The sequence below is a fragment of the Salvia hispanica genome, chromosome 2, assembly GCF_023119035.1.
Source record: "Salvia hispanica cultivar TCC Black 2014 chromosome 2, UniMelb_Shisp_WGS_1.0, whole genome shotgun sequence".
Lineage (NCBI taxonomy): Eukaryota > Viridiplantae > Streptophyta > Magnoliopsida > Lamiales > Lamiaceae > Salvia > Salvia hispanica.
Window position 1 is genome coordinate 3,392,875 of NC_062966.1, and position 24,561 is coordinate 3,417,435.

The following is a 24,561-nucleotide window of genomic DNA, read 5'->3' on the forward strand; positions in this document are numbered from 1 at the left end:
CAGATCCAGAGTGGGTAGTAACAGAGGCAGGGCCCCAAACATCCATATGCAAGTACTCTAAGACAGCTTGACTAACATTTTCAGTCACAGGGGTGGGAAAAGACACCCTGTGCTGTTTTCCCATCACACAAGTTTCACAAAAGGGGAGCTCATTTTTGAAATCCAACTCACTCAAAATATCAGAATTTTTCAAAAGTTTTAACCCCTTCGACTCATATGCCCAAGTCTATTATGCCACATTAAAGCCTTATCCATTTTAACCAGATTTACACTATGATCATAACTAGTTAGAGGCTTAGCAGTACACACATACAGATTACACTTTTTCACAGCTTTAAACAGGCATAGTACACCCTTACAGATCTTCATGATACCCTGCCCCCACTTACCCTCAAAACCCTCAGATTCAAGACAAGAGCAAGACAGCAGATTATAGTTCAGATCAGGCACATATCTCACATTTTTCAAAGGCAGCAAGTATCCATTCTCAAACTTTAAAAGCACAGTACCAATGCCAAGGATTTTACACTTCTTGTCATTAGCCATGGACACAAAAGCATTTTCCACAGGTTTGAGAAAAGTAAAGGAATCTTTGAAAGGACATATGTGAAAAGTGCATCCTGAATCAATTAGCTAGTGTAGGGATCAGACCACTCGGGATTCGCTAATTACCGGGACCTCTTTTATTGATTGGTTCTGAGATGGCTAATCTCAGAGGTACAAGCCAAATACAACCGTGGTATCTTGATTACACACTAAGTACAATGTTACAAACAGAAACCCTAGACTAAGCTTAAGAACTCCTTAGTTCTTGAGAGTCCATCTTTTCTGGTTGTACCTGCACACTTAGTAGCTGGATTAGTCACACAAGAGATTGATCCCGAAGGATCTAAACACAAAAGAGACTAAGTCAGATAATCGGGCCACGAGTGGCTCAGGTCACAGCAGTGACTGCACTAGGCCTCAGACCTCCCCAATCCTCACAGCAAGTCACAAAGGAGAGCACCGTTGAACGAACTCAAACCAGAGATCAGTGGAACCCTAGATCTCACCGGCCAACGCACACCACGGCTATCTCACACGCGGACTCACCCACACAACCCCAGAACACAGCCAAGAACGCAAGACCCCTTACTATACACTCCAAGCACTTCGGGATTGGTCACAGACTAACGACCAAACCCTAGAAAGAGAAGGAAACCGAAGAAGTTGCCTAACACTCAATCTACATCGGTAGAACTCTTAGGGACTGAGAATCATCGGTGGAACTGAAAGCTCGAAGGAGAACTCCGGCAAGAGTCGCCGGAATCTTAGAGAGAAGGGAGAGAGATGAAGGCGGTTTCTGGAACAAGAGAGAGAGAGAGAGTATCGAATACAGAGAAGACTAACCGGTCTCTCTCATTTAACAAACACAACACTCATCCAATGGCTGTGAGCCGTGATCCGCGTGGAGTAGCCAGGTGGCACACATCCAGCCATTCTGGATAAGTAAACGGGCCAGGCTCGATTTGGGCCAACAATTAATCTTATGGGCTCAACAGTAGTAGCAGCCCAACTGAATAATAATAGAAGTCCAAAGCAAGGAGTCCAATATCCAACAATTATATTATTAATTTATGTATTTATTTGACAGGTATCTGGGGTGAAAATCTCAAATGTGACTTACCAAGACGTTGAAGGTACATCGGCAACAAAAGTAGCCGTGAAATTCGAGTGCAGTGAGAGTAGTCCATGTCATGCCATAAAATTGGAAAACATTAACCTTAGTTACAAAAACCAAGCTGCACGAGCAACATGCTCCAATGCCGCCGGCACGGTGGCCGGCATTGTCGAACCATCGAGCTGCTTGTTTTGAGAAAGAGATATATATAAAGATATGTTAATCTAATTAGTACTGGGAATAGTTTTGCATGAGATAGTTGAAGCATATATTTAGTTTTGTATGTAAAACTTTAATTGTCTTTAATTAAATCAGTTTATGTTAGTAACTGATGATATATACTAGCACAATCTGTACAAGAAATAGGCGAATTCCACTGCTTTTTGTTCAATATCTCGTGGAGTTAAATTCTCATCGGTACTACGAGTCATTGCAGTATCAACTATGCAAATTATCGATATCAAAGTCTGATTTATAAATTTTTCTCCAATTCGAGTTACTAAGTAAAAGAATATACAGTAAGTGACCCAAATCTTCAAACATAAATAGTACTCCTCCTTTCGTACAAAGCCTTATTTCTGATAACTCAAATAGTCAAATATATTGGTTTATTTCTATTATTAATGATAGTACTAATATTTTGAATGATTATGGAATTTTTACTCCTCGTTAGTCGTTTCCAAAATTAAAATTTATCAAATTAATTAAGAACTTTATCATTCAATAACTTTCTAATTAATCCTTGTGACAAATCCATTTATTCGATATAATTCTGGTTTTATCTTCCTGCCCCAATTCTGTACAAACTACTTATGTTCAATATACATAAAATAACATAAGAAGTATATACGATCTGCACATTTAATGAGTTACAATTAAGTATATACGTTACAAATTATCATTCTAGCTATATGACCAAAAGATTCTTGAGTGAGCCAATTATATGGGTTAGGAGTATCATATGCTATTTCAGAGTAAGATCCTTTCTCTAACAAACTAACATAATTATCCGTTATCACATTTATAAAAAAGTTATTCGTATTAATTAGCCGCTAGACAATAAGATACATGCTAATTATAGTCTCAACACACACCCTACTATATAAATTACAGCAACACCACTCTATTTTTTTCAACAGAATCAAACTAATCTGTTCCTCCTCACACACTAAAAACCCTAATTATGCTTAAATTGTCTCACACAATTGTTCTTGCACTGATTGCAACATTGCATACGTGCAATGCGGCATTCTATAACGTGGTAAATTTTGGAGCGAAGGGCGATGGGGTGACGGACTCGTCATCGGCCTTCCTCAAGGCTTGGGCGGCTCCCTGCAGCTCGGTTGAGCAATCCACCATGTACGTCCCTAAGGGGACGTTCTTGGTGAACTCGATAGTGTTTGGCGGAGCTTGCAAGAGTAAAATGCAGCTCCAAATAATTGGAGCTCTTGTAGCTCCATATGATTACAAGTCTTTCCTCTCTGATCAAGCTTGGATAAGATTCGAATATGTGAATGGATTATCAGTTGTTGGCGGCGATATTGATGCAAGAGGCACAAGTTATTGGGCATGTAAAAGAAGTGGAGCCAATTGCCCCTTTGGAGCAAGGGTAAACTCGACTTTTTATCCTTTTTGACATATTGTTTGAGTATGATTTTCATTTCTTAAATCTACGATTTGTGTATTGTGATATGAGAATCATTTCCTTTTTTTTGAAAATGGTTGTTTCCAATTCCCTTTTTGAGAGTCACGATATTTAAGTCATTTTGCATTTAACATTCTCCATTTATTTTTACAATAGATGATAAATACATATTCATCACACTAAGTCATTTACTCACATTTTATTATTATACTCATATACAAAAATAGACACAAATTTTCCAACTATACTAGAATCATTTCTTTTTTAAAATGGTTGTTTTCAATTCCCTTTTAAGAGTCAGATTTACCTTTTAAGTCATTCTGCAATTAAGATTCTCCATTTATTTTAACTATAAATATTAAATAGATATTCATCATAGTAATTCATTCTACTCACATTTTATTATTATAATTATGCAAAAATGAGATACAAATTTCACTAATTTAAGTTTCAACTCAAGGGTTTGGTTATTAGTTGTACTTTTTTCTCTTTTAAGCGCCGAAAATGTTTTATACAATTATCACTTACAAATTTTCTTATTATTATCAAATAAAGTTGGTAATGTATTTCATGGTGATTGCAGTCGTTCTCGTTCCAAAGTTGCAACGATGTGGAAATCAATGGTTTGACATCACATAACAGCCACGCAGTCCATGTTTTTATTAATGGATGCAACAACATGATAATTCAATATTTGACAATTGTGGCTCCCGGTGATAGCCCCAACACCGATGGCATCCACATTGGGAATTCGAATAATATTAGTGTCAGCCATGCTAATATTGCCACCGGCGACGACTGTATCTCCATTGGCCCCGGCACCACCCAAATGTACATGGACAACATTGTTTGCGGCCCTGGCCATGGCATTAGGTATGTACGGATGTCTTAAATTGTATGTTTATCTCAAATTCAACTTGATTATTAAACACAAATGGACATTTAATCATTGCTTAGGGCTTCTAATAGTAGGGTTTAAACACGAATCCTTTAGGGTTTCGTCTAATAGGGTTTAAGCATGAGTCATTTAGGGTTTCGTCTAAAATAAGGGTTTAAACATTTGATTACTTTTTAGAGCTTCTAATAGTGAGGTTTGAATTTGATGAATAATGTTTGAAATTTCAAAATGATTATCAGCATTGGAAGTATGGGAGGCAATCCAGACGAAGGCGGAGTGGAACACATTGTCGTAAACAACTCTATCTTCACAGGAACAGAAAACGGAGTTCGGATTAAAACATGGGCTAAACCATTCAATGGATACGCAAGAGACATCAAGTTTGAAAATTTGCAAATGCAAAATGTTTCCAACCCTATAATCATTGATCAAGAGTATTGCCCAGAGAAGAATTGTCCAAATGGGGTATAAATTCTTGCATGATTAATTAGTTACTCCTTCTAGTATTTATGAAATATCCATAAACGTGATTGTTCATCTTTTGCAGAACTCTGGGGTGAAACTAAGCGACGTTTCATTCTACAACATCACAGGCACATCATGGACTCAAGACGCGTTGGTGTTGATTTGCAGTTGGACGAAGCCGTGTGAACGTATATATCTGCAAGATATTCATCTAAATTACATCAATACATTTTCTAACCAACAGCATGCAGCTTCACATTGTGAAAATGCAGGAGTCATTTCGAATGGTGTTGTAATTCCAAATTGCTAAAGATTTCTTACTTGTCGTTATTTTCTTTCATAATAATAGTCTAATACAAGCACGAGTCATTAGGAATGGTATTAGTAGCTATGTTTCTCCTAGCTCTACTTGATGTTTGGTATATAAATTAAATTATCTTTTGTCCGTGTTAGTTTTCTGGCACATATCATTTTCTATGTTTTGATGTGTTAAATTAACCAACCAAGTTGGTAGGTTGGTTGATAATGACTTAAATTATCTTATTGTCCTCAAATTTTCATCATTCCATTTTAATTTAGATTTAATAAAGGTATTTTGGTGGACTTACAATTCAAACAAAAATACAATTTAATATACCAAATATGGTGCTTAAATATTTATTCATATAAAACTAAATGATTTCTCATTTGGTAACTGACATGGTAAATCCCAACTCGACTACCAAACGGGGTTTAGAGAGTTATATCAGGTTATACAAGTCAAGATTAATAACTACTTATTTGATAATTAAAAACCTACAATTTTGCCTATGAGTCCAATCCTTAAAATATTCCTAAATAATAATATGAAAATTCACTAACTGAAAGAAAGACTTCTGAAGTGATTTTTCAAGGCCTTCAGATGACCGAGTTCGTGCGAAGCCAAAACGTAACAAAGAGACATAAACTGATCCAATTAAATTTATCGCACCCCAAATTCTAAAAATTATGAATCTGCCAAAAGATGAATTTTAGGTGACATAAGTGGAGCAGCGATGCATTCAATAGTAGTGAATAGTGCAATTTAATGTTTTTAATTGGGGAGGGGCTAGCGTAGGGTGTAGGGTTGCCTATATGGAACACGTAAAATTTTAGTCCAAAAATGACTGCAAATTTTTTTTTGAGGCCTGTATATGCAAGTCTTAAAAATTCATCAACTTTATATTTATGTTTAGATAAGTACTTTTACTAATTAAAATACAATTCTTTTAGGGTTGAAAATTAAAAGGATCCAAATATTTAAAAATTGTCCGAATCCATTATTTTTACCAAAATATCACCACGCTTTCCTTGATATATTACTGAATCTAAACACATTAAAGAATATCCATTTCTACAAATATGTACCTTCCTGTTAGCCTTGTGGCTTCTTGTGTTTAATCTATCCGAGTGGAATGGAGCGGTGCCGGAGAGTCACACGGTGGGTTTTGACGTCGGTCGAGCAACTGCCTTGTACTGTCACCAACAAGGTGAGCTCCTTGTCCTTGCCGTCTTCAGCCCACCAGCTTTGTGCAGCTCCCCCTGTCAACTCCTCCAACTTGTGCAACTCCTCGTGGTGCACCGATACGTCCGCCTCTTGCTCCGGCTTGATCAAGCCGGCCGCTGGTGCCACCTGTTGTGGGATAGTTAGCATTGTACCTCATTTGTTCTATTAGTTTTGAAAAATTATATAGTAATAAATAGTTAAAGCAGAAAAAGAGTAAAAGTAAACATTTTTCTCTTATTTTACAAAACGAGTGCGAATTAAGAAGTGGAGATTTACGTGGAGCCAACGTGGGAAACCGAATGAGCCACGTGGACGGCAGTTGGGGTCCGCATTGGCGCATAGTCCTAGACACGCGATTTTGAAAAAGACGCAGTGTTCGGGACTTGGATTGGTGATCTTGAAGCAGAATGTGTCCTGGTTCTGGAGCTCGATGGTGTCGGTGCTGACCGACGTATCAGGGACGAAACGCAGCTCCTCGATGCTCGACCTGATCTCCTCGTTGGTCATGAGGATCTTGGCAAACTCCTGCCTCCTAACTGCTTTATCGACATGAGCAATGTCGACGTTGAGCTTGCAACGGACGGGCTTGTGATCGCTCTCAACCACGTCCATACAAGCGTCGTACCTTGAACGCAACATCCAAACATCACTACCATTTAAGCAACAACAAGAAGTAGTGTTTAAGAGAAACAAGCCTTACTGGGATATGGAGGCGATCACGGGGCAATCTAAGCTGCATTCTTTCGTCGTCGTACCATCTTTGTTATCCCGATACAGAACTCTATCACACCAAGCCGGGATGCGTTTCTTCTCACCCGAGTCATAACCTGAAACGTATACCGTTAGACCAGCATATCCTCGGACCTCGTGTCGGATTAGACAATCACATAAGGCGTTGAATTTACCTCCTAAACCCGGTTTTCCTATCTCGAACTTGTAGGTGGGAGGAAACATAAGGATGGCCTCCCGCATCCCTTGGAAGACTTTTCCAGCCTTCATCTCTGCGCGTAGCTGATCTTTCTGGCGAAGCCAATCAAAGCTTCGCTGCGAAACCAAGTCCCGAGCTTCATCATAGCTTATGCCGAATAGGCGATAATTCAAATCGCCATTAAAGATGACCATATCAGCTTCAGCAAGATCAGGCCTGGCCTCTTCAGGACTAGTAGGTGTTGTTTGCTGGAGAAAAACACACAACTTCACCCAAACCAAAACTTAACAAAATCAAACAAACTAAAAAACTAAACCATACATTTGAGTTCTTGACAGCCTGATTAGCCGACGAAACACCAGCTGCGAAAATGAGGAGCCACGGAAAGCCAAACGAATAAAGCAGCCAAAATAAATATACACAGAGAAGAAGAGAGCAAGACAAGTAGAGGCATCGCACCATACCAGCGGTTTGCGTAGACCGACCGAAAGTCATTGTTCGGAAAATATGATCGAAATCAGCATTCCGTTTGTTTACTGCTTCTAAATGTGCAGCTAAATGACAATTTACAAAACATATCAGCTGATCATACACTCTCAACCTCAATCCTACACCTCCCTGCAAGTGTAGAGACGACATAAATTACCATTTCGATGTCAAGGGACGACTAGAGCGGCGCACCTTATTTCCTATAGCTCGCCCTAGACCACATGCCACCGCAGCAACATCCAAGTCCCCGACATGGGGCCTCACCGTTTTTCTTACCCTGAAACGAAGAACGATGTCACCCAAAAATTTTTCCCTAATCATATAGAATCAATAAATTAAATGCCCTTAAGAGTATGAAAGCTATACCAAACCGCTATCAGCAAGGCAGCCAACTGCCTTGACCCGACACGTTCGAAGACAGTTCTTTCGTTTAAAGCCTTGCCGATATTATCTAGCCACCATTGCCCCACAGCGCTCCCTTCTAGTCCTACCTAAAAAAAAGCAAACTCAATTGTCAAATTCTAATTTAAAAAATCATCGAAATCACACACTTGATGTACTTAGAGGTGTACCGTTTCTCTCGCTGCAGACATGGCAAGAAAACCAGCACCCATCTCCACCTCTTGCAGGCCGACAACTACAATATCAACGTCGGAGACTGCTGAAGATCCCAGCCAGGACTTGAGGGCCGTTTCAGAAGCTCTTCCTTGGCTAACGTTCCATGTTGCAATCATAATGGTCGCTTTGTCCTGCCTTGTATACATATCTGCTCGTTCCGATAGTTCTTGGCGCAACGTGCTATCGATGGTAGCAGGGGAGGATATGTTCCACCCCCGAACACCACCGTGTGTGGCTAAACTAAAAAGATGTCCGTGGCCAACGACTAGTTTTATAACAGGCTCGTTGTGGGCAACCCAGCCGGCTACCAAGTTCCCTTCGAGGTCTAGTATCTGGATGTTGCCTGTTGCGTATCCAACCCATATCCTCGAACCGTGAGAGCAGAAGCTTTGTACAGCAGCAGGGTGCCGAGTGAAATCCTGCATACGGTTCCCATTCCCGTCCCAAAGGATTATCAATCCATTCGAACAACCCGTCCAAATCACACCATCTGCAGCAATCATCATTGCTTCTATCTTCTTTGTGTCTTCGACTAAAGCTCCCGCCCCCTTTGCTACTCTACGAACAGCATCCGCAGCGCCTATCAGAGCATTGAGCGACCTCTGCAGGAAGCCCTGTGGTTTATCCTTTTTTCCCTTGGAGACGGACTTCGCATTATCCCCGTCTTCAACTGGCTGGTCTTGAGATGGATTGTCTACGCGATTCTCAATCTGACCCTCTAGGTTGAACACTTTAAGAAGCTCCCTCGTCCGAGCGTTCCTGTTTAATACAAACGATCAGACTTTTGGATTTTCTCGAGCCAGATGAATTCGAGAGAGAGCAGGTACCATAGTGAAAAGGTTTGAGAGGCTGCAGCCCAAACCTTGGCTCGAACATTGTCAGATAACAGATATTTCACATCCGAAGAGGGCATGTTGCATACGCCGTTAGTGGTGACTTCAGCTCTCAAATCGATAATTGATCTCTCGATCAGCACAGCAGCCATCCGCCTTTCCTCCTGCGTTAGTCCAAGCGATTTTTCTAGAGCTTCCCATGGCCAGATCCTTATATTCCCACCCTCTGCACCCGTCCATATGTCACCTTCACATACAAGCCCAGAGATCATAAGAAACGGAACACATGTATAAACAACAAATACGAGAAAGATTAAAGAAAGGGGTTACCGTAGAAAGACATTGTCATGGAAAGAACAGGAGTTTTGTGTGCTTGCCAAGACAAGCCTTCTTTGAAGGTGTTGCCATCGGTGAACTGCTGGTCCATCTTCCAGGAACGAACCTTACCGTCTTTGTGTCCGCTCCAAACCATCTTACTTGCTTCGTCAATCATCAAGCAGAGTGTTTGAGACATGCTTGCTGACTCGTGAAACATGGCGGCCTCCTCGTCTCCCCTTGGTAACCTTCGCCCAGCTGTCTCCGTTACACTCCCCGGCTCGAATGTGTCCGAATATTTCCACACTCTTACACCAGTTTCCTGCCCTCCCCACAGCTGTGTGTCTGTGCTAGCAATCGTCTTTATTAATTTTCCACCCTGTTGAAGTCCACAAACTTCTAGATTCTTTTACACTTAATAGACTTGTTATAAAGACAAGTACACAATGACAAACTACATAACATTTTGCTATCACAAATTTGATTTCTTTGTTAAGAAACTTCCAAACAAACAAAATTCTGAAATCCACACACCTTGTATCTTCTATTTACCAAAGCACAGTAGCTAATTCAATTGTGAATACAAACATACAACCCTACTCCACAAGTGATCAACTTTCCATTTTGAATTGTCCCACCACAAATGATCAATTTCTTTTTTAGCTAAAAACAAAACTTCAACACCTATCTTACTTTATTACTTTATTCTCTCTTTCTTACTTTAATGAATGTATATGTCCCATACTACCGACAACTAGAGACTAATCTCTTGTCCCAAAAGTCAGGACACTAAGCGGTAGGGACTGGCCAAGTGTTTGCTCCATTTACATGGCAAGGGTCTTAAGGGATGAGATGTTGAACACTAGGCCAACCATGTTGGTTTTTCAATCTTTTTAACTGATATTCTATCTGTCCACGAAAAATAACATAGTCTCATTTCTATAAATGAAAAGTTTCTCACTCATGCTTTATCTACATTTTTCTCAATCTCTTACTTTATCAATTTCTTATTAAAACTCTAGGTGTACTCTCCAATTTGTCCAACTTTCTTTTCATCTCAACATCCATATTAAAAAATTTAATTAAAATCAATATTTTGACACAATTGGACAATGGATAATTAAAATATCCAACCTGAGATTCCCTCAAAGGGTGAGGCCTAATCTCGATACACGGCGGGCGGGTGGGGTGCATCGCGGCTCTAATAGGGGCCTTGAACACCCCGACGCCGCCGCCGCTGCCAATGAACTCGGGCAGCGGCTCGTTGGGCAGCATCTGAGCGTCTTCGCTGGCGTCGGCGCCATCACCCGTCTCCATCATGTGGTTGACGGGATAGCGGTACAAGTCTTCCTCGTCAGAGGCGCCGATGACGTCGGCGCCGTCGAGGCTGTGGTTGCGGGGGTGGTGGCTGCCGCTCGTCTTGGGCAGCTGCTGGCTGTAGAACTTGGATTTCGGGCGCGGAGGCGACTGGGATACCTCATCTACCGCCTTGGCGTCGGGATCTTTGGGTGGATCGTCCATTTTTGTTTTGCTTTTTTCTCAAGAATTTTCAATTTTAGTGTTTTGATCAAAGTTGGGAGATGGGAATTGAAAATTGGGAGGGAGAGTGAATGTCGGATGCAGAAAGAAAATGTCAGATTGTGATCACAGAGAAACTAAAATAGAGGGACAAGTTTTTCGCGGTTTCAAAGAATTCATAATATTTACAACGAACTTATAGGAGTAAGTATAGGTTAAAACCAGATATTGATCAATTAAATAGAAACATTTTGGCATGAATAGTAATATATAATTAATAAAATAAATGTTAGTAGAAAGTAGACTTTTTTTATAGTGAAATGACATTAATTGTAAATAAATTAATTTGCAATGATAATATGTTGTTTAATTATTTGAAAATTTCTGAATTCGATGGGGTGGCTTTGGCAATATGGAAAGACTTCAGATTGTAATATCCAATTTTATACTGTGTGAAGTAGCAAATTTTCATGTTACTAGAATTTAGAAATATTAGTTTAGTAGCCTTACAAAGGAAAATATTATATCCATGCCAATTGGAATGCACTTGCAATTTAAATGGAAAAATGTATGGCATATTGTTAAAGGTGGAAGAAAACACAATTTTTATATGCATCAAATTAGTTAGGGAAGAAGAAGAGAAAAAAGAGAGAAGATTTTTATAATATACTTACACCCCTTCATCCTAAAAGAATATACACTTTGGGTTTTAACACGGATTTTAATGCAAAATTGGTAAAGTTATAGAGATGTAGAGAGAAAAAGTAATTAAAGTATTGTTAGTGGAAAATGAATCACATTCACACCTCATAAGAGAAAAAGGAGTTTTCAAATTTTATTAAATGCATATTCTTGTGGGACGGACTAAAAAGAAAATAGAGCATATTCCCATTTTAGATTTTTTTCGGTATGCCCGAAAATGCCCTTCATGACAAACATGTGAAAACGTCTTTTTTTGGGCAAATATTAGGACCAGGTATCAAAAATGTTGTATAAAAAAATTGACTATTTTTATGCAAAAGTAAAAAATCGGGTACCATTTTTTATGTTCATTCCATTCTCATAAATCAAAGTATAGCTCATCAATGAATAACCGTTTATTTGCCTCCCTTTTCATTGCCGAGACAAAGGAAACAAGATAGACAAGCATCCCAACTTGTCAACATGTCCCTGTGTTTTTCTGCAGAATATGATGAAACCCTTCTCCTTCTCCATCTTCCTAGCTTCTCGTGTCCCTGCCATGCGTTCAAGAACGATCGATGTTAGAAATATGATGTTTTCGATCACAAGACTTGTCCACATTCACATGAAATCAATCTACCTTTTGACGAGGAATAGCCAACTCGTTGTCTGAAACACACGTTGCTTCGAAACCAACAGGATGCAGCACCTCTTCATAACTGTGTAGATAAACGAAATCATGAAAACCACACCAGACAAGTTCAAAGCTGAAGTGTAGGGAAAAAACAAGTGGAAATTACTCGGAAACTGATACGTTAAACGGAGGACCACCCTCACGATCATCGATCTGACAAAAAAAATAGCATGCAAACGATATAAGTGCTTCAAATAAATACGTACGCAAGTTTTTTCCGCGTTATTAGTATTTATAATTCAAGTATGCAGTATATATATTTTGACTAACCAGATTGATTAGTGTTATGAGCTCCCCATCTGGTTTGAGAAGCTGGGACATTTTCTTGGCCCACGACGATCTTAGCTCGGGTTCAATGGCACAAAAAAACCTGTAGAGGTCGATTTAATGAAAATGCAGCATGAATGCATGTCATGTCCCTAGGGCGAGGAAACTTACTTGTAATCAAATATGAGATCGAACAACTGAGCCGGACACCATGTGAAGAAGTCACCCTTTAAGAAAGTACAGTGCTCTGCCTTTGCTGAACCAGACTTCAACTACAATGTAATGCAACCATCATAACTACTGTGGATTACACACAAGAACCTCGATGCAAAATATTGTACAAATTCGATACATTGATCAAGTGATATAGGCACACAAAAGTTCGTTTACACCGATATCAAAATAGGGCGTTGCGAAGTCTTTTTGTATAACATTTCATCACATCTACAAGGAAAGTTGCAAACTTTTTTATAAAATCATCTCTTACTTTCATTGCTTTCTTAATGGCAATGCCTGATATGTCCAGACCTACAACATGGCGCTCGGCACTGGCCATCTCCACCACATCGTAAAATATTGCATATACACTTAAATTTTTACTTTCAGTAATAAATATCAATTAGATTTATTAAACAAGTGATATGCTTCAGTTATATTTATTAAATAATAATAGTAATATTTCTATTTTCACAACAAAATTTATGAAATATTACCAGTAAAATGAATGGCGGAATACCGTAGGACATAAAGAACGAGAAATGGAAAAAATTCAAGATATATAAATAAAATAATGTATATATTTAAGTAATTTATATATGGGTCATATTCTAATGCTTATAGCACCCTAATCTAAAATCAAGACCAAATCTCCACCTTTAGATTTTAAAATGAGTGGATGAGATTAAATCTTACGAATTTCAATAAATAGTAGACAAAATATCAACAAAAGGGTAATATCGTCATTATGTTATCATATGATAATTTTCGTGAATGTTTTTTTATATTAACATAGTGTATTACAAATATCAACAATATGACATAAGAATATCAACACTAGTACAAGGAAATATCAACTCATATTTATTGAAATTTTTACATTGTTTTATTGAGATTTTTTTATGTATTTGTTGATAAAAATCTGGTTATCAACATTTACGAAAACTAAAATAAAAAATATTAAATATCAAATTTCATCATCCGAACATCGTTGGAACATATGCAATTGGGATCTCGTTGGAATCCTTATAAAATTATCTTTAATTTGCTATTTTTTTGTGAAAAAATCATTTAAATCGAGAGAGTTACGTAAATTTAAAGTTTTAAGATGATTTTAATGAGAGGGAATTGACATTAATACTCTCTAATTTTATTTATTAATTTTATTTATTAATTTTATTTATTAATTTTCTTAATTAAAAATATAATCCATGTGGCATTATTTCAACCCCTAGATCTTCTAATCTAATGGCTAAGATTTAGTCTTAGTTTGGGATTGCTAATTAGTTAGCAATTGATAACTCCCCATTTATATATAAACAAGAAATATAAATAAAATAATTTATATATTTCTTGATAGGGAAAATAGCCATTTAAATAATCAAGTTTTGTCAAAATCTGATCTATCTCACAAAGTTAGAAATCCGATAATTAAGTTACAAAGTTTTTTTTTTTTGTAGTTTACCCCATGAGTCAAATTTTAGATAGTATCTTTGTTGACATAGATTGAAATTTCAAGATGGATTTCAATGTAGAGATGCAAGTATTCCACCTAAAATTAGACCCATGGGATAAACTAGAAAATCTGAAACTTCGTGATTTAATTAGTGGAATTTAAGCTTTTTGGAATAGATCAGATTTTAACCAAATTCGGTGATTTAAATAACTATTTTAATCTTATTTTGTTTGTCCCTTATTAATTGTCTCACTTCACTTTTACTTATTTTGGTAATTGACCTCACAATCTATTAAATCATTTTCCTCATATTATATTATAAAAAGGTATGATCCACCTAGCACTAACTTTTTCAACTCACTTTCCTTTACATTTTTTAAAACTCATGTTGAGTCAAAGTAGGACACATATTGAAGAGACAGAAGGAGTAATTTAAGTCTAACCCTTAAGAGCACTCACAATGGGGGTTGATTGCTCCCCCCTTCCCCCTCCCCCACCCCCAATCGGCTTCCACTAGGGCTGGCGAATCGTGCGGATTGGACCTTTATCGGGTCAACCTGATAACGACCCAACCCAATAAGGCCTAACTCGAATCCGATCTGTTAAGGAAATTGTAAATCCGAACACGAACCCGACCTGCTACCTTCAAATCTGAACACAACCCACACCCGACACGATATAACATGGATTGAAACGACACGATAACGACCGAACCTAATATTACACGATTAAACCTTATTTTTCAACCTAATTTACACGATAAAATTCTTTTTTTACTAATTAGACCTAATTTACAAGAAATAAAAAAATTAAAGTAATATATATTTTTTTAAATAATAATAAAAATAATAATATTATTTCTTAATGGGTTATCTGTATCCGACCTGCATCCAACCCGAAATTATCGGGTTCTTAATGGGTCAACCCGATAAGGACACGCACCCAATAAGGCTTGACCCCAACCCAATAATTTAGTGCGGATTCGTGTCGGATTATCGTGTTGTGTTGAAAATTGTCAGCCCTAGCTTCCACTATGGAGAGGGAGACGATGGCCACTCCCTTCCGCCTCCGCCCCAAGGTCGTTGCATCGCCCCAGCCAATATCGGCCCTCATCGGCTTGTCTATCGGCCTCCATTGCGAGATCTTCGGGCCGATGCAGGGCCGATATCTATTTTTTTTAAAAAAAAATTAGTTCATCTCATCTACACTATATATACCTTATTCCCCAATTCACATTCATTCCTTTCCAATCTTAATTTTTTACTTCTCTGTAACAAATAAATTCCGATGAGTCCACTAATTCCGACGATGGGAACCAGTTTGCCCGGCCAAGGAGGTTAGTTTCCGAACCTGCTTGCGGGAAACTCGCTTGTTATTAATGAAATTTGTTTTTTTACCTTATATTACGTTGTCTTTAATTTACACCAACAATTAAAAGTGAAATATATAAAAATAGTAATGATATAGAAATGAGATGGACTCTGAGATAGACTCTGGGATGGACTCTCATTGCAGGGAGATAGCTCTGAGATAGGTTTGTTGACGTAGCATGAGAAAATAGAGATAGGCTCTGAAATGGGCTCCAGAGATAGGCCTCCATTGTGGATGCCCTAACTTATGCAAGATGAACATGTGGAGTAGGATTTGCGTGTCGTGTAGGACTGATCAATGAGCCCAATTAGTGGGATAAGCTTATCTATTTTTAAGAAGAGAACACTTGAGACAACTTAATGAGGACAGATAATGTAGTTATAGTCTAAGCTGAAAATGTCATTGTCTAGAAATCACTTAATTCAGACTGAATTTGTGAAATGGGCTAAGGAACTAACTAAGCACTCAATCAATAGGAGATCGTTTAAGAGACGAAAACATCATTTTATTATCGTCCGAATTTTGTTTTGATTTTTGTGTTTTCCCATTGTTTCCTTTTTAGTTGCCACGATTTAGAGCATCTCCAATAGCGGCTTGCCCATCGGCTAGCCGATTCGCGGCGCTAGCCGGTCGGCTAGCCGAACTACTGCAACCGGCCAACGCCGAATCGGCGAGAAATTAGGTGAGCGCACGCCAATTTCTAGGCGCTGGCCGATGCGCTGGCCGCCATTGCAGGCTGGCGATCAGCGAGCGATCAGCCAGCGCAATTTTTTATTATTATTTTTTTTAAAATTTTTGAAACACTATATATTCGTGATTTTCACGTCATTTTCATTTGCACCACTTGTTTTAACGAGTTTTCTCTCTATCTAAATTTATGTACAAGAGCAACAACGCAAAATGAGTAACGCGGGTGGTAGTAGTTGTGGTAGTGGAGGTAGTGGTGAGGATGCTGAGGAGGAACGGCGAATGAACGAGTCATTGGACGCCTACATGAACCGCGAGATAGAGCGGTACATGCAAAGGGCCTTGCAGCCGACGGTACCTCGCCCTCGACCTGTTGTCCACCGCCGAACAGTGATTGATCGGGATCACGTAGCTGCACATCAGCGGCTATATGACGACTACTTCTCAGATAACCCGCGGTTTGGGGCCAACCTATTCATACAGCGTTTTAGAATGCGCAGGGAGTTGTTTATGCGTATCGTTAGCCCTACCCCCCAAGATTGTCAGGATCTGATGCAGATGCACGGGGAGCAACATGGATTCCCCGGGATGTTAGGCAGCATAGATTGTATGCATTGGGAGTGGAAGAACTGTCCGACCGCCTGGAAGGGGGCCTACACGACCGGCTACAAGGAAAAGAATCTCACGATGATCCTCGAGGCCGTAGCTGATTATCGGTTATGGATTTGGCACGCATATTTTGGGGTAGCTGGGTCGAACAACGACCTAAACATCCTCAACTTGTCGCCCCTTTTCAACGAGCAGTGTCGGGCATCGGTCCGGCTGTCAGTTTGTGGCCAACGACAACCGGCATGATATGGGCTACCACTTGGCGGATGGGATATACCCTAGGTGGCCCATCTTTGTGAAGACGTTCAGGCACGCAAATGATGACAGGAAGACCTACTTTGCAGAACGGCAGGAGTCGGCGCGCAAGGACGTGGAGCGCGCATTTGGTGTGCTCCAGTCTCGATGGGCGGCAATTAAGGGCCCAACGCGTTTGTAGGATGTCGGTTGCATTGCTGATATAATGTACGCCCGCATTATCATGCACAACATGATCGTCGAAGACGAAGGCGTACAAGCCGACTAATTGGGCCAATGACGATGCGATGCAGCCGGTCCAAGTCACGGAATGGCCACCCCTAACGTACGACGTGGGGTACCTCACGATGAAGTCGGCCGCATCCAGGCACATGCCGACATGCGCCAAGTGGATGCTCATATTCAACTCCAAAAGGATTTAATTGAAGAGTTGTGGGCACGAAAGACTACACGGCGATAGTTTTTTTCTTTATTATGTATTTTTTTTTAATGAATGTACTTTTTTTTAAATGAAATTAATATGTCTCGTAAATTTAATTCCGTAATTTATCGTATATTTAATTCCGTAAATTTAGTTGTTTTTTAATTATTTTTACTGCGGCTAGCCTGTGGCCTTAGGCTAGTCTATTTACTTAAAATGATGATGTGGCAGGTGAAATTTTAGTGTTGATGACGTGGCAGGGAGAGAGAGTGGCTGATGCAAAACGTATAGAGAAATTGACTGAACGGAGAAGAAATTCAGAGAAACCCTAGTTTCAATGAAAAACGAAATATTATTATCAAAAATTCAACTCCGGCCCAAAACAAAAGCAACGCTATTTATAAGCGTTTAAAAAACCCTAGAAGTTCATAAGGAAATAAAACAGAAAATTAAAAATTAAAAATAAGCCGATAAAAACAGTAAATTGCAGTTTTCGCCCCCTAAACGATGTCAGATGACCAAAATCCATCGTCCATCATCTCGACCAAGTCGTGATGAGTTCGATCCCAAATTGCGTTTCGCATGTACCGTGCGAATTTCAAATCAATCTGACACCGCCGGCTTTTGCCCGATTTCTACGTTGAAACTGCATCAGTGGCTAGCCTGTGACTAGCTTATCTCCAATTCTTATCTCCATTGGAGATGCTCTTATATATGGATCTCACATAAATAGTGGAGAAAATAAATTTTACAGTTTTTTATTTGTTAATATATTACATTAAAGTTTCTATGAAATTCTCTTTGGGTTCGATCATTTTTATAGAACTTTGACATCAAATTTTTTAGTAAAACTGAAAACTCATTATATTTATGAAAACTTATTCTATTTTCACATTTGTGAAAACTTACACATAACACATAAAAATATTACTACTACTATTTATACCATAATTGCAAGATACACATGTTGGAAAAAGAAGGCAGAGAACACAGAATGAGATAATATTTGTAGCCAAAAAACGTATCAGAAGAAGAAGATGACTCAAAATGACTTATTTATTCCACTAAAATGAGGTGCTATTTATAAGACCTCTAAAAACACAAGGTCAAATTATCATAACTGAAAATAGATAACAATAAGGAACACTATCTAAACAGATACTAGCTAAGAAATAGGAATGCTGAACACTAACAAAGACTTATTTCAAAAGTGAATTCATAAAAACGTTATTAAAGTACTATTTTAGGATATAAATAATTTGATCTCCTCATCTTGCTCAAACAAATCCATGTCATCCTCATTCAAGTGCACCCACGCCTCAATCCCATCTCCCTCTTTGCTTCTCATCATTATAGTCTGGTTCCCACGCGGCCGCTGCGGCCCGACGCCGCTCCAAATCGGCTTCCCCCACCCAAAATCCACTTCATAGAATCCAAACTTGCTCCAATCTGTAAAAGAAACCACAAAGGTCTCAGGTTTAAACACCTCTTTTATATTCTTGTTGCGAACATGTATGATGACATCGCGCCCGTCTCGATGCGGATCTAGTATCTCCTTGTATTCGGCAATGCCCTTCCGCACACCGTCCCTGATCAGATCCATGAGCTCCCCTATCCCGAGCTCCTCCTCAGAAGAAGAAACGCGTCGTGTGAATGAGCCAAACGACATGTTCCCACAAGCGTTTTTAGGAGACGACGCGCTGGTCCTCCCCCGCATGTTGATTGGCTGAAACACGACGAAGTCTCTTCTCTTGCCTTGCGTTGCGCGGTCAACACGGATCAAGGCTTTTGTTATGACGGCACAAGCTACACGAACACCAGACACTGCAACAAAAAAAATCGGATAAGGACACTTTTTAATGCTATTAAAGAAGCTAATTTGTGCATCTAATTTTACCACCAACGCTTTATAAAGTGTTTTAGTGTCCCAAAAAAAAATTAGAAAGCGTCTTTTTATTAAGATAATTTGTTCTGGACGGTTTATTTTGTGTTTTTAATAATTTTCTAACGCTAGTAATTGCGTCTCAATTTTTGATAGTGAGAAGAGACTATTGTTATACTTCTCTCACTCTTGAGCCTCGTTAAGGCCTTTTGTTCGAACAAAAGCCGCTTCACAGCAATCTTTTGCTCCTTTCCTTGACACTTGTTCGAATCCAGCCCGAATTTTTCATCCTTGTTTGGAAGCAACGTGGCGAGCACGAAAGATGGGATGACCGGGACGACTCCTCCATCCGTTTTACTCACGCTCGACCAAGCAGAAAGGAATGTCTCCAGAGATGACACGTCGAAAACCCTATGAGAAACACTGACTGCGATGGTGGCCCCACCGCACGAGAAACGCGTGACCTGGATCGACAGGAGCGGATCATCAGCACCCTCGTCCAGACCAAAGTATTGCTCTGGACAGAGGTGGATGGTGTCGGTCTTCCCGATCATATCCGTTACTTCAACATCGTCTTGAGCTTCTGCTTCGATAAACTCGGCGCCTTGGTCATTGCAATCCACCATGAGATCGGTCTTGATGTATCTTCCGGCGAGAGGGTAAAAGTGGACTAGGGTTTCGGCGAGTGATTCTTCCAACCGGCCGTTGTCGGGGGCCGATTGGTAGCAGAGAACAACAGCAATGTACTTCTTCACAACATGCTGATCTAGAAAGGAAATGTGGTAGTTCTTGAGGTTTTGAGGAGTTGGGGTCAGTGGTTTGATCAACTTGGTGCTGGTTTTGTTGATCTTCATAGGGGCGAAAAAGATAATTTACTTATTTTGAGTTATATTTTTAACTTCCTGGTTTTTGTTTTACTCCGGTTTTATATATAAAAGGCGAGTTTTGGTCTTCTTTTAAAATATTTATAAGTTGTGTCCTTATTCCAAAATATTTATAAGTTATGGGATCAATTTAAATATTTATGGAATAACTAATCACCATATTATATTTATTTATATTTATTTTACATTGTCAGTTACTTTGACAATTATTTTGATGATTATTAGTCTCACTCAATTTAGGAGTTACTTTGTTGACTCACAATATTCAAATTAGTGATTGGACAAAATACAATGGTTCCGTGTTATTTTGTAACTGCCACATTAATGATTCATTTTCAATACTTTATATCTATAAATATGTATAATTTGCAAGAGTAAAAATTTGAGGCAAAAGTAAAAATTTGTTCACATCATGGAATCTATACATATATAAAAGGCGAGTTTTGGCCTTCTTATGAAATACTTATAAGTTTTGTCCTCATTCTAGAATATTTATAAATTATGGAATTAATTTGAATATTTATGAAATAACTAATTCATTGTATGCGCAATGATAAAATTATATACGGCAGTTACATCTTAAATGCAGCCGTTAATTTGTTCTTTATAATTAAGAATTATTAATTGATTAATGAACCTATATAAATTTTAGAGTTATTATATTGAAAGGTCAACTAATTAAATTCTAGGTCTTGTGGACTTTAATATATAAAAATAAAACGCTTCTTATTCCATAAACTTAGATTACGTTTATCAATTATCACTACAGTTCCTCATAAGTAAAAAAAACAAACAAAAATGAATGTAATCATGCAAATTATTAATTTGTAACAGTCACACTTATCATTCCTTTTCAATACTTTATATATCTATAAATATGTATCAATTGCAAGATGCTATTTCATTTTTCAATTTCTCTCTTCACTTCATCACAACTTTCCGCTAAAATATAAATTTGTTCACATAATGGAATTTCTTTAACGATCTACAGTCAGTAATTTTAGGCCGGTGCGTGCGCGTTTATAAATTCATTAAACCTGGACAAACCAATGTAATCTCCTTGGAGTGTGTTCCACGATCGGATGGTATGCATGTCGTTGCTTAGCTTATTACTATTTTTTAAGTCTTTTACTAAAACTAAAATCATACATTGTTTATTTTTTTGATGCAGGGAACAAGAATTCAAGACACGGTTCCCAGGAATGTACATAATACTTTTAACTTTTTTTCTTTGAATATGTATCATTTGTTAGGTTATAATTTATTCCTCATTGTTTTGTCCCATTGTATCATGAATTCTCTGCAAAAGGAAAAATATTTCTCGGTATGGTTATTACTCTTTACCTATAGTAGTACATTTATGTAATATTATTTTATTTCGGTAATGTTAGTTCATATTTAAGTTTTTCTTAGTTAGATTGTTTTATTTGTTGTGGTTTTGTTTTAATTTTTCCGTCCATGCTATAATAGTTCTTTTTTTCACAAATATAGAAATTGCATAAATTTATGACTATCTATATTATTTTGAAGCTACAACTTTACATATTTGTCGCCAACTTCGTTACTCCATAGTTTTCATGCAAAGAAAACACCTAAACCAACAAAATGATGAAAGGAAGCAAAGAAGACGAAGATCATAAACTATCACATTTGTTTTCGCGCATATGCATCAATCATTAATTTGGAGTTTAAGAAGGAAAATAAGGTTGGGTAAGAGTCAGCGGGATATTGGAGTTTGGGTTTTATTTTATATTTGTTCTTTATTTTGCTATTCTTATAATTGTACAATGAAGGCTGTTCACATATAAGTTTTTTACATTCTTACGATCTATTGTTTATTATTGTCCTCATCATACGTTTTAGTTGTGTATTAAATATTTTATACCAATTTATTATTATTATAGTACTGAAGTATATTTGTTGTAACGATGATATTTTTCTTCAATGTGGAGACCTATAAGTGTCATAATTAACAAATATTTTCATGTTGGTTTAATTTAGAATTTATTTAATTTTACATGTATAATTATTTAATATATTATACAATATAAATATATATTTTTTAATCTTATGTAAAGATTTTATTTTTATTTTATTTAGTTTATTCACAATGTAATTAGAACAAAAATATTATGTGTCGCGCATTGCGCGTGGGCTAACACTAGTTCATGTTAATGTTCGAGTGTTGTGCATGCATGTTAATGTTCATTAAACGTGGACAAGCCCATGTAATCTTCTTGGAATGTGTGTTCCACGATTGGATGGTATGTGTGTCGATGCTTAGCTTATTACTAAATTTTAGTTATTTATCTAAAGCTAAAATCATTCATTGTTTATTTTTCCATGCATGGAACAAGGATTCAAGGCACGGTTCTAAGTAATTTACATAATACTTTCAACTTTTTGTCTATAAATATGTATCATTTGCTAGCTTATAATTAATTTCTCATGGTCATGTCCCATTGCATCACGGATTCTTTGCAAAAGGAAGAATTTTTCTTAAAATGGTTATTACTCTTTACCTATAGTTGTACATTTATTTGAGATTAATTTGTTTCAACAATGTTAGTTCATATTTCAGTTTTTTCTTGATGTTAGTTTGTTTTATTTTTATTAGTTTTATTTCAATTTTTCTGTCCATACTATAAATGTTCTATTTTTACAAATATAGAATTTACATTCTGACTATCTATAATATTTTGAAGCTATAACATTACACATTTGTTACCAACTTCACCACTCCATAGTTTTCATGCAAAGAAAACACCTTAAGCAACGAAATCACGAAAGGAAGCAAAAAAGACGAAGATCATAAACTATCACATTTATTTTTGCGTTTGTGTTTATTATTTATTTTTTATTTTATTTTGCTATTCTTATTATTGTACAATTAAAATTGTTCACACATAGTAATTTTTTTTAAGTCTTACAAACTATTGTTTTTTATTGTTTTATTGTTATAATGTTTATGTTTTATTTGCTTTGTACATCATTTTATCTTGTTCTATATAGTACTATATTTTTTAATTTTTTTATCTTATGTAATGATGTTATTATTAATTTATTTAATTTATATAACATATTGAGAAGTATCGTAATTAACAAATATTTTCATGTTATTTAATTTTGAATTTATTTAATTTTATGTCTATTTAACATATTATTCTATATAGTACTATATTTTTTTATTTTTTAATATTATGTAATGATGTTATTTTTTATTTATTTAATTTATTCAAAATATCTAATTAATAGAACAAAAATATTATGTGTCGCGCATAGCGCGTAGGCTAACACTAGTTTTATAATAATACTCCATTTGTCTTATTTAAAATGAAACTTTTTTCTTTTTGGTTGTCGCATTAAAAATGAAATCTTTCCTACAATGGAAACAACATCATTTTTACTTTTCATCTCTCTTATTATCTCATCTTTAACTCACAAAACAATACTACATAAAATCTCATGCTTAAAAGCAAATGTTTCATTTCTAATAGGATGAAGGAAGTATTTTTGTTTCAGAAAACAAAGGTTTCTGTGATAACCTTTGATACGCTCAGATTTTACACGGTTTTAAGGCCATTATTTGGTCCGTTTTGAGTGTCAAAATTGCATTACATGTCCATAATTTGCATATTTTATCCATTTTGGTATTTTGACGTATTTTGTGATAAATGTGCAAAATAGAGCAGAAAAAGAGCATATAAAGGTGAATTTCCAGAAGCAGGAGCTGAAGGACGCCTAGCGGGCCGCTGGAACAAGTGCAGCGGTCGCTGCAAAGACTCCAGAAGGCTCTGACACTCTCCAGCGGTCGCTAGACCCTTGCCAGTGACCGCCGGGATAACGCGGCGCACGACAACTATGTTCAAACTCAATTTGTCGGCGATCCTAAAGTCCGATCAGGGCGTTCTACACACCATTCTCTTCGTCTTGAAAATAGCTTCAAGATGGTACAAATATTACCTCAATCGAAGTTCTATGGAGAGAGTCATGACCGTTCTACCAAAGTCGCACAAAGCTGTCAACTGCAGTCCAGGCGGAAATTTAAAGAAAGAAAGAAATTATTACCTTGTGAAGCCAAATCTTTTCCTTCTACTATGGGGCACGAAAATTCTATCTTTCCTAATACTTGGAGGAAACTTATTACCAAATTTAAATCCTTCTCAAGACTATATATACCCAATAGCCTCATTCATAGAATTCACCCTTCCATAGCCCCAAGAAGGGGAGCTTTCATAGCTCCT

The 24,561-nt window shown here is 37.4% G+C and overlaps 3 protein-coding genes and 1 pseudogene across 3 annotated transcripts; 1 reads left to right on the forward strand and 3 right to left on the reverse strand.

Moving 5' to 3' along the window:
* The first annotated feature begins 2,843 nt into the window (after nt 1-2,843).
* LOC125206127 lies at nt 2,844-4,978 on the forward strand (annotated as a pseudogene).
* A 993-nt stretch (nt 4,979-5,971) lies between these two features.
* On the reverse strand, nt 5,972-9,661 carry LOC125207766 (type I inositol polyphosphate 5-phosphatase 12-like). The gene is made up of 11 exons (XM_048107244.1): nt 9,392-9,661; nt 9,056-9,308; nt 8,183-8,987; nt 7,977-8,101; nt 7,803-7,887; nt 7,586-7,739; nt 7,443-7,483; nt 7,099-7,369; nt 6,894-7,020; nt 6,470-6,818; nt 5,972-6,319 (listed from the first exon to the last, which is right to left on the reverse strand). The coding sequence occupies exons 1-11, from the start codon at nt 9,594-9,596 to the stop codon at nt 6,089-6,091; spliced, it is 2,646 nt and encodes an 881-aa protein (XP_047963201.1). The 5' UTR covers nt 9,597-9,661; the 3' UTR covers nt 5,972-6,088.
* A 2,330-nt stretch (nt 9,662-11,991) lies between these two features.
* LOC125206128 (thiocyanate methyltransferase 1-like) lies at nt 11,992-13,101 on the reverse strand. The gene is made up of 6 exons (XM_048105422.1): nt 13,024-13,101; nt 12,708-12,808; nt 12,540-12,639; nt 12,376-12,422; nt 12,216-12,294; nt 11,992-12,129 (listed from the first exon to the last, which is right to left on the reverse strand). Exons 1-6 carry the CDS (start codon nt 13,090-13,092, stop codon nt 11,992-11,994), a joined length of 534 nt encoding a protein of 177 aa, XP_047961379.1. The 5' UTR covers nt 13,093-13,101.
* Nucleotides 13,102-18,589: 5,488 nt separating this feature from the next.
* Nucleotides 18,590-20,287, reverse strand: LOC125208670 (pelargonidin 3-O-(6-caffeoylglucoside) 5-O-(6-O-malonylglucoside) 4'''-malonyltransferase). The gene is made up of 2 exons (XM_048108322.1): nt 19,612-20,287; nt 18,590-19,375 (listed from the first exon to the last, which is right to left on the reverse strand). Exons 1-2 carry the CDS (start codon nt 20,285-20,287, stop codon nt 18,795-18,797), a joined length of 1,257 nt encoding a protein of 418 aa, XP_047964279.1. The 3' UTR covers nt 18,590-18,794.
* Between the last annotated feature and the right edge of the window lie 4,274 nt (nt 20,288-24,561).

What these genes read in the sequence shown, in the direction of transcription:
- LOC125207766 (XM_048107244.1), bottom strand. Translation starts at nt 9,596, where the DNA reads ATGTTTCACGAGTCAGCAAGCATGTCTCAAACACTCTGCTTGATGATT. An exon ending in AGGAAAACCGGGTTTAGGAG is followed by an intron (nt 7,021 to 7,098) that starts GTAAATTCAACG and finishes TATACGTTTCAG; the next exon opens with GTTATGACTCGGGTGAGAAG. An exon ending in GTGATCGCCTCCATATCCCA is followed by an intron (nt 6,819 to 6,893) that starts GTAAGGCTTGTT and finishes GTTGCGTTCAAG; the next exon opens with GTACGACGCTTGTATGGACG.
- LOC125206128 (XM_048105422.1), bottom strand. Translation starts at nt 13,092, where the DNA reads ATGGCCAGTGCCGAGCGCCATGTTGTAGGTCTGGACATATCAGGCATT. An exon ending in CCATTAAGAAAGCAATGAAA is followed by an intron (nt 12,809 to 13,023) that starts GTAAGAGATGAT and finishes ATTACATTGTAG; the next exon opens with TTGAAGTCTGGTTCAGCAAA. An exon ending in TGGCTATTCCTCGTCAAAAG is followed by an intron (nt 12,130 to 12,215) that starts GTAGATTGATTT and finishes AACGCATGGCAG; the next exon opens with GGACACGAGAAGCTAGGAAG.
- LOC125208670 (XM_048108322.1), bottom strand. Translation starts at nt 20,287, where the DNA reads ATGAAGATCAACAAAACCAGCACCAAGTTGATCAAACCACTGACCCCA. An exon ending in GAGGCTCAAGAGTGAGAGAA is followed by an intron (nt 19,376 to 19,611) that starts GTATAACAATAG and finishes TTTTTGTTGCAG; the next exon opens with TGTCTGGTGTTCGTGTAGCT.